At 50.0% G+C, this 14,305-nt stretch overlaps 1 protein-coding gene across 10 annotated transcripts in view; it reads left to right on the top strand.

The window, feature by feature from the left end:
• Positions 1 to 14,305, top strand: part of tfeb (transcription factor EB) — a 137,726-nt gene that overhangs the window by 96,679 nt on the left and 26,742 nt on the right. For 8 of the 10 annotated variants that reach the window (XM_087973414.1, XM_087973415.1, XM_087973413.1 and 5 more), the window contains 2 exons: positions 730 to 987; positions 1,216 to 1,311. In XM_087973414.1, coding sequence (XP_087829540.1) covers positions 730 to 987; positions 1,216 to 1,311 — 354 coding nt within the window. The remainder of the gene's footprint in view (positions 1 to 729; positions 988 to 1,215; positions 1,312 to 14,305) is intronic. The other 2 variants (XM_087973411.1, XM_087973410.1) reach the window with 1 other exon arrangement.

The raw sequence follows: 14,305 nt of genomic DNA, 5'->3' as shown, positions 1-14,305 counted from the left end.
CATTCCCACTCTGGGCCCCCCGGCCGTTCGCACTCTGGGCCCCCCGGCCGTTCGCACTCTGGGCCCCCCGGCCATTCCCACTCTGGGCCCCCTGGCCATTCTCTCTCTATGCCCCCTGGCCATTCTCACTCTCTGCTTTTCTCTGTTACTAGCTGTAACTGCATGCACTTGCGTCTGAAATTAGTGGGAATGCAATCGAACCTGACCGTCTCAGGGTCAGTCCTGAGGGGACAGGCGCTGTGTGAGGGTCATTGCTGAGGGAGTGTTGCACTGTCAGAGGGATGGTACTAAGGGAGTGTCGCACTTTAGGAAGGTCAGCGCGGAGGGAGTGTCGGAGGGTCAGCGCGGAAGGAGTGTCGCACTGTCGGAGGGTCAGCGCGGAGGGAGTGTCGCACTTTCGGAGGGTCAGCGCGGAGGGAGTGTCGCACTGTCGGAGGGTCAGCGCGGAGGGAGTGTCGCACTGTCGGAGGGTCAGCGCGGAGGGAGTGCCGCACTGTCGGAGGGTCAGCGCGGAGGGAGTGCCACACTGTCGGAGGGTCAGCGCGGAGGGAGTGCCGCACTGTCGGAGGGTCAGCGCGGAGGGAGTGCCGCACTGTCGGAGGGTCAGCGCGGAGGGAGTGCCTCACTGTCGGAGGGTCAGCGCGGAGGGAGTGCTGTATTGTATTGCTATTTCAGTACCATCACTGATACTGTTTTGAAAGGTACTGACAAATATCCTTCCTCTTGCAGGTCGAGACTCATCTGGAGAATCCCACAAAGTATCACATCCAGCAATCACAGCGGCAGCAGGTGAAGCAGTACCTCTCCACTACATTAGGGAACAAGTATGCTGCTCAACCCCTGCCGATGGGACACTCCCACCCTGTCCAGCCGTCAGCGGTCTCCCCTGGTCTGAGGAATGATCATGTGATGTCCAGTTCGACTGGAAACAGTGCTCCCAACAGTCCAATGGCCATGCTCAACATTGGCTCGAATCCAGTACGAGAGGTATTGACCATTTGGTGTCCAAGGGTTTTGCCAATTAATGAGAAATCCAAATTCATGAGGCTTATCCATTCTCCCATGGCCCATCGCCATCCTACATGTCATTGTACCTTCATAAATGTGGTTTAGACAAGTGTCTATGGCTCTGGTATTTGTTTGGTGTGTTATCATTGGGGTAGCGATACTCTGCAGTCCACTCACTGCCTTGTTAACTGCCCTTTCTGTTCCTAGATAGATGATGTGATCGATGATATAATTAGCCTTGAGTCCAGCTATAATGACGACATTCTGGGATTCACTGACCCTGCTGTCCAGGCACCGAACACTGTAAGTACCTCATATATTATCCGGTGCTCTGATGCAGGACTGTGAGGTTGGTCTTCGGAAGAATATCTTGCAGAGAAGAATGTTTATTCTCTCCATTGGAAGGTGTATTGCCAAACCAGGAACGCTGATTAGATTATTGAGAAATATTCTAAGACGATGGTATGACTGAGTGGAAATTGTTTCTGCCATGCCGTTTTTTTGTCATAAATTGTGTTTCAATAACCTGCTCATCATCTGTTATGCTTCTTATTGATCAATTCTTTGATTTCACTTGGCATTGAACTCACGTTGGCTCTGTTGTGGGTAATTGAGCCATCCAATGGTTTAGTGTTCAGATAGTGAAAGTCATGTTGAAAATTGGTGACTGGGCCCCTCCACAGGCCAGGTAGAGACTAATTACAGTCTACACTTCCCATTTCATATTTTTGGGGTTGGAATATCAATTCCTCATTGATTCTTTCTCTGGTTGTGGTTGGTTACAGTTTCATGAATATGTTATTTCAGGTGATCAGCAATGAGTGTTTCATATACAAAGACACACGTACACTGCAGTTTCAGTCATTGATTTCTGCTGTTGTCTGAGCTCAGATCTTGGGTAGGTGGAGCCCAGCATTTGTGCTGAGCAGCCACTTGATGGTCTTGACTTTTTCTCACGTCTGAAAGTGGGTAACTCTCAGCCTGGAGGCTTGGGACTGCACCATCAAATCCAGCAGCATCGGGTGGGGCGGTGCCTCTGAGAAAGACCAAGCTTGCAACACTCACAGGCATTCTAAGGAATAGGGAGGCCTAGAAGGGCAATGATAGTCCTCACAGCCATGTCACATTCAGAATACACATCCTTGGGACATCCGAAAGTGCTTTACAGCCAATGAAATACTTTTTCATAGAATCATAGAATCCCTACTGTGTGGAAACAGCTCCTTCAGCTTAACAAGTCTGCACTGACCCCTTCGAAGGATAACCAACCCAGACCCATTCCCATATCCTATTACTCTACATTTATCCCTGACTAATGCACCTCACCTACACACCCCTGGACACGATGGGCAATTTAGCATGACCAATCTACCTGACCTGCACAACTTTGGACTGTGGGAGGAAACCGGAGCACCCGGAGGAAACCCACGCAGACACGGGGAGAATGTGCAAACTCCATACAGACAGTCGCCTGAGGCTGGAATCGAACCCGGGTCCCTGGCACTGTGAGGCAGCAGTGCTAACCACTGAGCCACCGTTATGCCCCACCATGCTGCCCATTTCTCTAACTCATGCATAGAATGTGGGTGATGCTGATTGGGTCAGTGTTTTTAGCCTCATTTCTGAGGAAGGACTTTTCCCCGAAACGTTGATTTCCCTACTCCTTGGATGCTGCCTGGCCTGCTGTGCTTTTCCAGCACTACTCGAATCTTGACTCTAATCTCCAGCATCTGCAGTACCCACTTTTGCCTGTTTATTGCCCCGTCCCTAGTTGCCCCTTGAGAAGGTGGGGGTGAGCTGCCCCCTTGAACCGCTGCAGTCCACCTGCTGTGGGTTGACCCACAATGCCATTGGGGAGGGAATTCCAGGATTCTGACCCAGCAACAGTGGAGGAACAGTGATTATATTTCCAAATCAGGAGTGGCTTGGAGAGACTTACGTGGGGGATGTTCCTGTATATCTGCTGTCCTTGTTCTTCCAGATGGAAGAGGTTGTGGATTTGGAAGGTGTTCATTAAGGAGCCTTGGTGAATTTCTGCAGTGCATCCTTTCAACTAGTCCCTGTTGTAATGTAGGAACCATGGCGGCCAAATTGTACAGAGCAAGCTCCCACAAACAGTGATGTTATAACCCATTAATTGATGTTAATTGAAGGATGGATAATGAGCAAGACAGGAATCTTAGAATCCTAACAGCCATTCAGCCCGACTGACTCTACACTGACCCTCTGAAGAGCATCCTACCCAGACCCAGCACCACCCCTCCCCATCCTATCTCCCTAACCCCACATTTCCCATGGCCAATCCACCATACCCTGCACATCTTTGGACTGTGGGAGGAAACCAGAGCATCCAGAAAAAACCCACACAGACACTGGGAGAACGTGCAAACTCGATACAGCCAGCTGCCTGAGGCTGGAATCGAATCTGGGTCCCTGGAACTGTGAGGCAGCAGTGCTAACCACTGAGCCACCATGCTGCCCAACAATAACTGGGTTAACACGTCCACTAAGGCTCTTGCATCCAGTGGCACTGTCCCTACCTCTGGACTGGAAAACCTGGCTTCAAGTTCCACCTGCTCCAGATAGGAATCCCAATACACGTGAATAGGTTTATTAACAATATTTAAGACCCCTGATTGTGGTATAAGGTAACAGTTCTGAAAGGGTTAACATTGGAGACTGTGTTAAGCTTCAACCAATCTGATGTCATAAAATCATAGCACTCCTACAGTGTGGAATCAGGCCATTCGGTCCACACTGACTGTCCGAAGAGCATCCCACCCAAACCCACCCCTCTACCCTACTCCTGTTACCCTGCATTTCCCATGGCTAATCCACCTAGCCTGCATATCCCTGGACACTGTGGCCAATCCACCTAAGGACTTGGGTGGAGAAAGGTTGAGATTACTATCATGCAATAAGTAGCACCTTGTTTAAGACAAAGCATTTTCTCATTAAGACTTCTAATGGTTTACTTCTACCATTGTGGGCCGTGTACCTCGTTATAAAGAAGTTGGCAGCAAGTTACCCCAATTTCAAGTTGATAATGGCTGGCATTACAACACATCTAACATTGGCCTTCTTGGTTCTTTCTCATCCTGCGAAGAGACCTCATCTTCAGACTGGCCCCTTTAATGCTATGGCACTCCTTTAGTACTGCACTGTGAGTGTCAGCCATGATATGATCCTCCTGTCCCTGAAATGAGACTCATTGGCACAGAACTGGCAAGAGTAATACCCACTGAACCAGTGCAGACTTGGTGGCTTAATAACTGGGATTTTATCAACTGTGAAGCCAGCAGAGACTGGACAGGTCAGGCCTGGCATTGCGGTCAGCTTAGGTTAATCCACAAATGGAAACAGAGCATTTCATTGGACCCTGCGGTTTCATATCAGAAAGGTCCTAATGCCCTGTGAAGGCAGGCATGTGGTTGGTCAGAGGGAGAGTTTGAGAGTATACGATCAGCCACAATGCCAACAGGGGTTGAAAAGCCCATGTCCCTCAATGTCACGGCAGTAGCGCCCCATTTCCACTGGGCAGAAGGCCTCACGTTAGCCCTCGATCAGAAAGTCCGCACTGTCGGAGATGTCTGGTTATGACTTGGGAATAATTGCAGCAGGAGGAATGCATGGGCAACTGTTTACGTTGGTTGTAAACAGGATGGACCTATTTTGAGAAAATGCCACCTGTTTAAGCAGCCCATGTTGTCAGCACAAAACTAGAGAAATTGTCCCAGAGAACGAGAGGGATCACCCATAGCACAGCCAAGTGCTGTTCTCCCTGTCAGTATGAGACAGATCCACAGTGTTAAACTGACCAGCTCGTACCAGCCAACACTTGTTACAATTGTCTGAGGTTCACATCGCTGCCAAAATAAATTGATCAAAATTTATGAAAGGAGTTGGATGCCATGATGAGATGGCTGGGAAGATTGCCTTCCTTGTGGGTTCACTGTTACATTTTCCATGAAACACACTGTGTGAGTGTGTACTGGTGATTGCAGTGCACAGTCACCTTCCACTCCCATCCCTCAGAGACTCCGTAACTGTGCTCTGTGTGACTGACTACTCACTCAGCAAATGGCAGCCCAAGTATCTGCAGCAATGGCTGCTCATTGCTGTTTGTTTGTGGGATGAGGGTGTCACTGACCAGGCTGACATTTATTGTCCGTCCATTGAAGACCTTTCCTACGTTCAGATGTATGCTGATGACATCCAGTTGTATATTGCTTGCCTTGGCCAATCCACAACATCCATGGTGCCAGGCCCATTAGCCGTTATTCCACCATGAAAGAAGACAGTCACATCTGATGCACACTGGGAAGACTGGTGTCATTTTTTTAACTCCCTACAATCTCTATAAAGTACCCTCTTACATGCAAACATTTGAATTAGGTGCAGGAGGAGGCCATTTGGCCCCTCAAACTGGCTCTGCTGTTTAATAAAATAGTGGCCTTAACTCCACATTCCAACTTGGGCACCCACCCCACTCTCCAAACTCATCTTCCCCAATAACCTTTGATGATGTTAATAGCACAGACTGGTCACTTTCTCAACCCAATCCAATGATATCAATGAGTTGATGCAGGTTAGAAGACAAACTGGATCAATGAATTGAACACGGTGCAGGGAAAGTGCTGATTTAGTTGTTGCAGAAATCCTTTGTTTCTGGTTCAGAATAGAATAGCATAGCAATTTATTATCATGTGTATTTTTACAAAGACAATACAGCAAAAAGTGTGGTAAGTCGCCATACTAATGTGCCTAAATTAATGGCAGAACTCATAAATAAAGGGAATAAAAGTAAAAGCTCATCACAATTCAGTTAACAACTCCTGGCTTTGGGTATGTTGGAAAACCCATTGAGGAGATTAGACTGTACACCCGAGAATGCTGTGGGAAGCGAGGGAAGTGATTGCTGGGCCTCCTGCTGAGATATTTGTATCATCGATAATCACAGATGAGGTGCCGGAAGACTGGAGGTTGGTTATCATGGTGACACTGTTTAAAAAGGGTGGTAAGGACAAGCCAGGGAACTATAGACCAGTGAGCCTGACGGTGGTGGGCAAGTTGTTGGAGGGAATACTGAGGGACAGGATGTACATGTATTTGGAAAGGCAAGGACTGATTAGGGATAGTCAACATGGCTTTGTGTGTGGGAAATCATGTCTCACAAACTTGATTGAGTTTTTTGAGTAAGTAGCAAAGAGGATTGATGAGGGCAGAACAGTAGATGTGATCTATGTGGACTTCAGTAAGGTGTTCGACAAGGTTCCCCATGGGAGACTGATTAGCAAGGTTAGATCTCACGGAATACAGGGAGAACTAGCCAAATGGATACAGAACTGGCTCAAAGGTAGAAGACAGAGGGTGGTGGTGGAGGGTTGTTTTTCAGACTGGAGGCCTGTGACCAGTGGAGTGCCACAAGGATTGGTGCTGGGTCCTCTACTTTTTGTCATTTACATAAATTATTTGGATGTGAGAATAAGAGGTACAGTTAGTAAGTTTGCTGATGACACCAAAATTGGAGGTGTAGTGGACAGCGAAGAGGGTTACCTCAGATTACAACAGGATCTGGACCAGATGGGCCAATGGGCTGAGAAGGGGCAGATCGAGTTTAATTCAAATAAATGCGAGGTGCTGCATTTTTGGGAAAGCAAATCTTTGCAGGACTTATACACGTAATGGTAAGGTCCTAGGGAGTGTTGCTGAACAAAGAGACCTCAGAGTGCAGGTTCATAGCTCCTTGAAAGTGGAGTCGCAGGTAGATAGGACAGTGAAGAAGGCGTTTGGTATGCTTTCCTTTATTGGTCAGAGTATTGAGTACAAGAGTTGGGAGGTCATGTTGCGGCTGTACAGGACATTGGTTAGGCCACTGTTGGAATATTTTTGTGCAATTCTGGTCTCCTTCCTATTGGAAAGACGTTGTGAAACTTGAAAGGGTTCAGAAAAGATTTACAAGAATGTTATCAGGGTTGGAGGATTTGAGCTATAGGGAGAGGCTGAACAGGCTGGGGCTGTTTTCCTTGGAGCGTCGGAGGCTGCGGGGTGACCTTATAGAGGTTTACAAAATTATGAGGGGCATGGATAGGATAAATAGACAAAGTCTTTTCCCTGGGGTGGGGGAGTCCAGAACTAGAGGGCATAGGTTTAGGGTGAGAGGGGGAAGGATATAAAAGAGACCTAAGGGACAACATTTTCACACAGAGGGTGGTACGTGTATGGAATGAGCTGCCAGAGGAAGTGGTGGAGGATAGTACAATTGCAACATTTAAAAGGTATCCGGATGGGTATATGAACAGGAAGGGTTTGGAGGGATATGGGCCGGGCACTGGCAGGTGGGACTAGATTGGGTTGGGATATCTGGTCGGCATGGACGGGTTGGACCGAAGGATCTGTTTCCGTGCTGTACATCTCTATGACTCTATGACTATAGTGACTGACAGCACACTTTGAGATCAAACTGCTAAATGTGATGGTGCAACGTTTAGTGAAGTGTATGGCCGCAAGTTAGGGACTGACTGAGGACTCGCCATGGGACAGTTGTACTATCAGAGAGAGGGTGCCATCATTGAGCCTGTCCACCAGAAATTACTAATGAATAAATTCACTGGCTGGATGTGTTTATATTGAGGAGAAAGTGAGGACTGCAGATGCTGGAGATCAGAGCTGAAAATGTGTTGCTGGAAAAGCGCAGCAGGTCAGGCAGCATCCAAGGAACAGGAGAATCGACGTTTCGGGCATAAGCCCTTCTTCAGGAATGAGGAAAGTGTGTCCAGCAGGCTAAGATAAAAGGTAGGGAGGAGGGACTTGGGGGAGGGGCGTTGGAAATGCGAATTGTGGAGGGAGGTCAAGGTGAGGGCGATAGGCCGGAGTGGGGTGGGGGCGGAGAGGTCAGGAAGAAGATTGCAGGTTAGGAAGGCGGTGCTGAGTTCGAGGGATTTGACTGAGACAAGGTGGGGGGAGGGAAATGAGGAAACTGGAGAAATCTGAGTTCATCCCTTGTGGTTGGAGGGTTCCCAGGCAGAAGATGAGGCGCTCTTCCTCCAGCCGTCGTGTTGCCATGGTCCTTCATCGCCAGACCATGGCAACACGACGGTTGGAGGAAGAGCACCTCATCTTCTGCCTGGGAACCCTCCAATCACAAGGGATGAACTAGGATTTCTCCAGTTTCCTCATTTCCCCTCCCCCCACCTTGTCTCAGTCAAATCCCTCGAACTCAGCACCGCCTTCCTAACCTGCAATCTTCTTCCTGACCCCTCCGCCCCCACCCCACTCCGGCCTATCGCCCTCACCTTGACCTCCCTCCACCTATCGCATTTCCAATGCCCCTCCCCCAAGTCCCTCCTCCCTACCTTTTATCTTAGCCTGCTGGGCACACTTTCCTCATTCCTGAAGAAGGGCTTATGCCCGAAACGTCGATTCTCCTGTTCCTTGGATGCTGTCTGACCTGCTGTGCTTTTCCAGCAACACATTTTCAGCTGTGTTTATATTGAGGCCAATGCTCTCACTGTATGGTTGTGAAATTCTGAAGGCCCCTTACAGAGTCACTGAGGACTTTTGATGTGAAGACTTAGCCCCTCTGAAGGACTACCCAGACTGACATACCACAAGGGCTGCGATTGACTCGCGCCATGAACAGAGTGTGGATGTATTACACTTTCCACTGTAGATATCAAACAACGGGAGGTGCAAAATTGGGTAAAAATTCCAGATTTGCTGACTCATGGTACAATTCTGTAGGAACAAGAAACATTGCAACACAGGAGGCTGGGGGGAATTCCCTAATCAGATGGAAACCCTTCCCTGTAAATGATGGGAGGATTCTGAGTGAGGTGTCTTAGCACATATAGGGCAAGATTGGGTTTGGGATGACTTACTTATGGCTTGTTGAGGGAAAAGGAAGGTGATTCTTACACATTCCTCACTTCTAACACCACCAACCCAGTGCAATCTCTCACCAGCTGCAAACAGGGGACGTGCATAATCTCGGCTGTTTGTTTCAGAGCCTCTGATGTAAACATTAACAATGTTGCTTCCAGAAGTTAGTCTTCAATTTGCTGGGAACAAACTAAAAACAACATTGTGCTGTTTCTGCTCAGCCGTCAAAGAGCTGAAAGTCCAAGAGTGAGGTGGACGAGGAAAGGTTAAAGTTCTCTCTTGTTCCGCTCAGTTGTGGAGGGGCTGGGGTTGGACTGGGATGGATAAAGTTATAAATCACACAACACCAGGTTACAGTCCAACAGGTTTATTTGGAAGCACTAGCTCTTGGAGCACTGCTCCTTCATCAGGTAGCTAGTGAGAGAGAATACACTGAATTAATAAGTGAAAGCTCAAAAGGTCATACAATTTATGTGAATGTTTTGAACAAACCTACATGGCTGTTAAGTCTTTAATCAGTTAGAATGCTCGGTGTTGGTGTAGTCTCACGGTAATGCCGGTCTCGGAAGACAATGAGCGCATGAAGGATCAAAGCAGAACTGCTGCTGTCCTTGGGACTGCAAACTCTCCCGAGTTCCAGGAGGTAAGGTCACTGCTGGCCTGGGGAGGAGGGGGGGGGGGTGCACAGGCAGCTACTGGATGGAGACAATCTAATGATGGTCACTGGCAAATGCTGTCAGAGATTCCTCCTGAACTTTGATTTTTGGGACTTCCTGTGTTATGGGTTACTGTATACTCAGCAAGCACGGCACACTTTCCTTGAGTGGAGATGAAATTTTGCACTGATGGGTTTCGGATTTTCTCTTCCTCTCCTGAAGGTTTTGATAGTGACTTAAGCTCTTGCCTCTGTCTCTTTATCTCTACACCCTTTTTTTAAACATTTCACTTTGGATCTGTCTTTCTCTGTTTCTTTCTGTCTGTCTGTCTGTCTGTCTGTCTAGGTAAAAACAATGACTGCAGATGCTGGAAACCAGATTCTGGATCAGTGGTGCTGGAAGAGCACAGCAATTCAGGCAGCATCTGAGGACAGGCAAAATCGACGTTTCGGGCAAAAGCCCTTCATCAGGAATAAAGGCAGAGAGCCTGAAGCGTGGAGAGATAAGCTAGAGGAGGGTGGGGGTGGGGAGAGAGTGGCATAGAGTACAATAGGTCAGTGGGGAAGGAGATGAAGGTGATAGGTCAGGGAGGAGAGGGTGGAGTGGATAGGTGGAAAAGGAGCTGGGCAGGTCGGACAAGTCCGGACAGGTCAGGGGATCGAGTTTCTGGAGGTTAGAAGCTAGGATGAGGTGGGGGAAGGGGAAATGAGGAAACTGTTAAAATCCACATTGATGCCCTGGGGTTGAAGTGTTCCGAGGCGGAAGATGAGGCGTTCTTCCTCCAGGCGTCTGGTGGTGAGGGAGCGGCGGTGGAGGAGGCCCAGCACCTCCATATCCTCGGCAGAGTGGGAGGGGGAGTTGAAATGTTGAGCCACTGGGCGATGTGGTTGATTGGTGCGGGTGTCTCGGAGATGTTCCCGAAAGCGCTCTGCTAGGAGGCGTCCAGTCTCCCCAATGTAGAGGAGACCGCATCGGGAGCAACGGATACAATAGATGATATTAGTGGATGTGCAGGTAAAACTTTGATGGATGTGGAAAGCTCCTTTGGGGCCTTGGATGGAGGTGAGGGAGGAGGTGTGGGCGCAGGTTTTACAGTTCCTGCGGTGGCAGGGGAAAGTGCCAGGATGGGAGGGTGGGTCGTAGGGGGGCGTGGACCTGACCAGGTAGTCACGGAGGGAACGGTCTTTGCGGAAGGCGGAGAGGGGTGGGGAGGGAAATATATCCCTGGTGGTGGGGTCTGTTTGGAGGTGGCGGAAATGTCGGCGGATGATTTGGTTTTTGCGAAGGTTGGTAGGGTGGAAGGTGAGTACCAGGGGCGTTCTGTCCTTGTTGCGGTTGGAGGGGTTGGGTCTGAGGGCGGAGGTGCGGGATGTGGATGAGATGTGTTGGAGGGCATCTTTAACCACGTGGGAAGGGAAATTGCGGTCTCTAAAGAAGGAGGCCATCTGGTGTGTTCTATGGTGGAACCGCTCCTCCTGGGAGCAGATACGGCGGAGGCGGAGGAATTGGGAATACGGGATGGCATTTTTGCAAGAGGTAGGGTGGGAAGAGGTGTAATCCAGGTAGCTGTGGGAGTCGGTGGGTTTGTAGAAGATGTCAGTGTCAAGTCGGTCGTCACTGATGGAGATGGAGAGGTCCAGGAAGGGGAGGGAGGTGTCAGAGATGGTCCAGGTAAATTTAAGGTCAGGGTGGAATGTGTTGGTGAAGTTGATGAATTGCTCAACCTCCTCGCGGGAGCACGAGGTGGCGCCAATGCAGTCATCAATGTAGCGGAGGAAGAGGTGGGGAGTGGTGCCGGTGTAATTACGGAAGATCAACTGCTCTACGTAGCCAACAAAGAGACAGGCATAGCTGGGGCCCATATGTGTGCCCATGGTACCCCTTTGGTCTGGAGGAAGTGGGAGGATTCAAAGGAGAAATTGTTAAGGGTGAGGACCAGTTCGGCCAAACGAATGAGAGTGTCGGTGGAGGGGTACTGTTGGGAACGTCTGGAGAGGAAAAAACGGAGGGCTTGGAGGCCCTGGTCATGGCGGATGGAGGTGTAGAGGGATTGGATATCCATGGTGAAGATGAGGTGTTGGGGGCCAGGGAAACGGAAGTCTTGGAGGAGGTGGAGGGCGTGGGTGGTGTCTCGAACGTATGTGGGGAGTTCCTGGACTAGGGGGGATAGGACAGTGTCGAGGTAGGTAGAGATGAGTTCAGTGGGGCAGGAGCATGCTGAGACAATGGGTCGGCCAGGGTGGTCAGGCTTGTGGATCTTGGGAAGGAGGTAGAACCGGGCAGTGCGGGGTTCCCGGACTATGAGGTTGGAAGCTGTGGGTGGGAGATCTCCTGAGGTGATGAGGTTCTGTATGGTCTGGGAGATGATGGTTTGGTGATGGGGGGTGGGGTCATGGTCAAGGGGGCGGTAGGAAGAGGTGTCCTCGAGTTGGCGTTTGGCTTCAGCGATGTAGAGGTCAGTGCGCCAGACTACCACTGCGCCCCCTTTGTCCGCTGGCTTGATGGTGAGGTCAGGATTGGAGCAGAGGGATTGGAGGGCTGCGCGTTGTGAGGGTGAGAGGTTGGAGTGGGGGAGGGGGGTCGACAGGTTGAGGCGGTTAATGTCCCGGCGGCAGTTGGAAATGAAGAGGTCGAGGGCGGGTAATAGGCCAGCGCGGGGTGTCCAGGTGGATGCAGTGTGTTGGAGGTGGGCGAAGGGGTCCTCGGAATGTGGGCGGGAGTCCTGATTGTGAAAGTAAGCTCGGAGGCGGAGGCGACGGAAGAATTGTTCGATGTCACGGCGTGTATTAAATTCATTGATGCGTGGACGGAGGGGGACGAAGGTGAGTCCTTTGCTGAGGACTGATCGTTCGTCCTCAGTGAGGGGGAGGTCTGGGGGGATGGTGAAAACTCGGCAGGGCTGGGAGCTGGGAGCTGGTGTGGGTGTGGAGCTGGGAGTGGGGTCGGAGCCAGTACCTGGAGTGGGTGTGATGGTGGGGGGAATGGGGGTAGAGTCATGAGCAGGGGTAGTGTTCCCCTCAGGGTTCTGGGGGGTGGGGATAGTGACAGTGGGGTCTGTGGGGGGCGTGTCAGTAGAATGCAGGTGAGTGGCGTTGGTGGGGGCGGAAGTGGTGGCAGACACGGCAGTAGGGGGGGGCGGAAGTCACTGAGGGTGTGGCATCGGCGATGATGTGAGGGGCGGAAGTGGCTGTGGGAGTGACCATGATGGGGGCAGAAGTGACATCATCAATCAGCGTGGGGGTGGTAGCTGTCTGTCTGTCTGTCTCTCTCTCTCTCTCTCTCTCTCACTCTCACTCTCACACTCACACTCACACTCACACACTCTCACTCACACACTCACACTCACACACTCTCACTCACACTCACACACTCACACTCACACTCACACACTCTCACTCACACACTCACACTCACACTCTCTCTCTCTCTCTCTCTCTCTCTTTCTCTCACACACACACACTTTGTGTCTTTCTGTAACTCTTCCTTTCTTGGTGTCTCTCTGGTGAGTTTGAGTGTTTATTGTGTCCAGAGCTGCCTCTGTCTTTGTCTCTGCCTCTTTCCCGTTCTATATCTCACCCTCCATTGGTCTATTTGACCAGTTGGTTTTCAGATGTTCACAAAATTGCCTTGGTTCACTGTTGCTGTCTGGGCAGTGCAGTTTTCAATGCTGTTAAAGCTCCAGATTAAATCTCCTAGTGTTGGTGAAGAGATAACAAAAGCGGTGTTCCTTTGAGATGTTTGAAAAGCAGATGTGTCTGAGTGTTGTATGCTGCTTGGAGTTGGACTACAGGCAGAGTGGGGTCTAATTAATGGGAAGCACATGTGTATCATGAGGCATTCTGTAATGACAGGAGAATGCACCCTTGTGTGTAACTGTCCCAAAGCAGAGTGACACACTTATCAGTTTATCCCAGCTTGAAATAACAGACGTGATTATATCATTGTTTTCAGTCGGCTTCACAATAACTGACCAAGGATTCTATTTCTATTCTTATCTTTATCTATTCACTGAGGTGTCAGTCATAACTCAGTGAATAGTGGTCTTATTGCTGAGTCAACAAGGTGCGTCTGCAAGTTTCCCTCCAGAGACTTAAATACATCATCCAGGCTGACCTGCCCCATTCCTGAGGGAGTGCCACATTGTTGGAGGGTCAGTGCTGAGGGAATGGGTACTGTCAGAGGGTCAGTGCTGAGGGAGTACCGCACTGTTTGAGGGTCAGTACTGAGGGAATGCTGCACTGTTGGAGAGTCAGTGCTGTTGAAGGATCTTACTGTCTGAGTGTGAGTGCTGAGAGTGTGGGCATTGTCAGAGGGTCAGTGCTGAGGGAGTGGGCACTGTCAGAGGTCAGTGCTGAGGGAGTGGGCAGTGTTGGGTGTTCAATGCTGATGGAGTGCCACACTGTCGGGGGTCAGTGCTGAGAGAGTGCCACACTGTCGGAGAGTCAGTGCTGAGGGAGTGGGCACTGTCGGAGGGTCAGTGCTGAGGGAACGCCACACTGTCAGAGGGTCAGTGCTATGGAGTGGGCACCTTTGGAGGGTGAGTGCTGAGAGGAGAGAGGGCAATGGGATTGATAGAGATGGAGAAGGTGAAGTGGAGATGAATGCAGGATTGTAGTAATTGAGCTTTTGCAGCAATTTCCGTTTTTAATGCTTTTTGAGAGCAGCTATTCCTCAGAGGGACCACAGCGGTCATCAGTCAGAGAGGAGAGTGGACACTTCCTTCCTTCTCTGGGAGTATCTCTGTGAGCAGTGCAAAACCT

The sequence above is a fragment of the Chiloscyllium plagiosum genome, unplaced genomic scaffold (genome assembly GCF_037043375.1).
Source record: "Chiloscyllium plagiosum isolate Xiang-an unplaced genomic scaffold, Cpla_swu_hap1 HiC_scaffold_26, whole genome shotgun sequence".
NCBI lineage: Eukaryota > Metazoa > Chordata > Chondrichthyes > Orectolobiformes > Hemiscylliidae > Chiloscyllium > Chiloscyllium plagiosum.
This window is presented reverse-complemented; position numbering and strand designations above follow the sequence as displayed.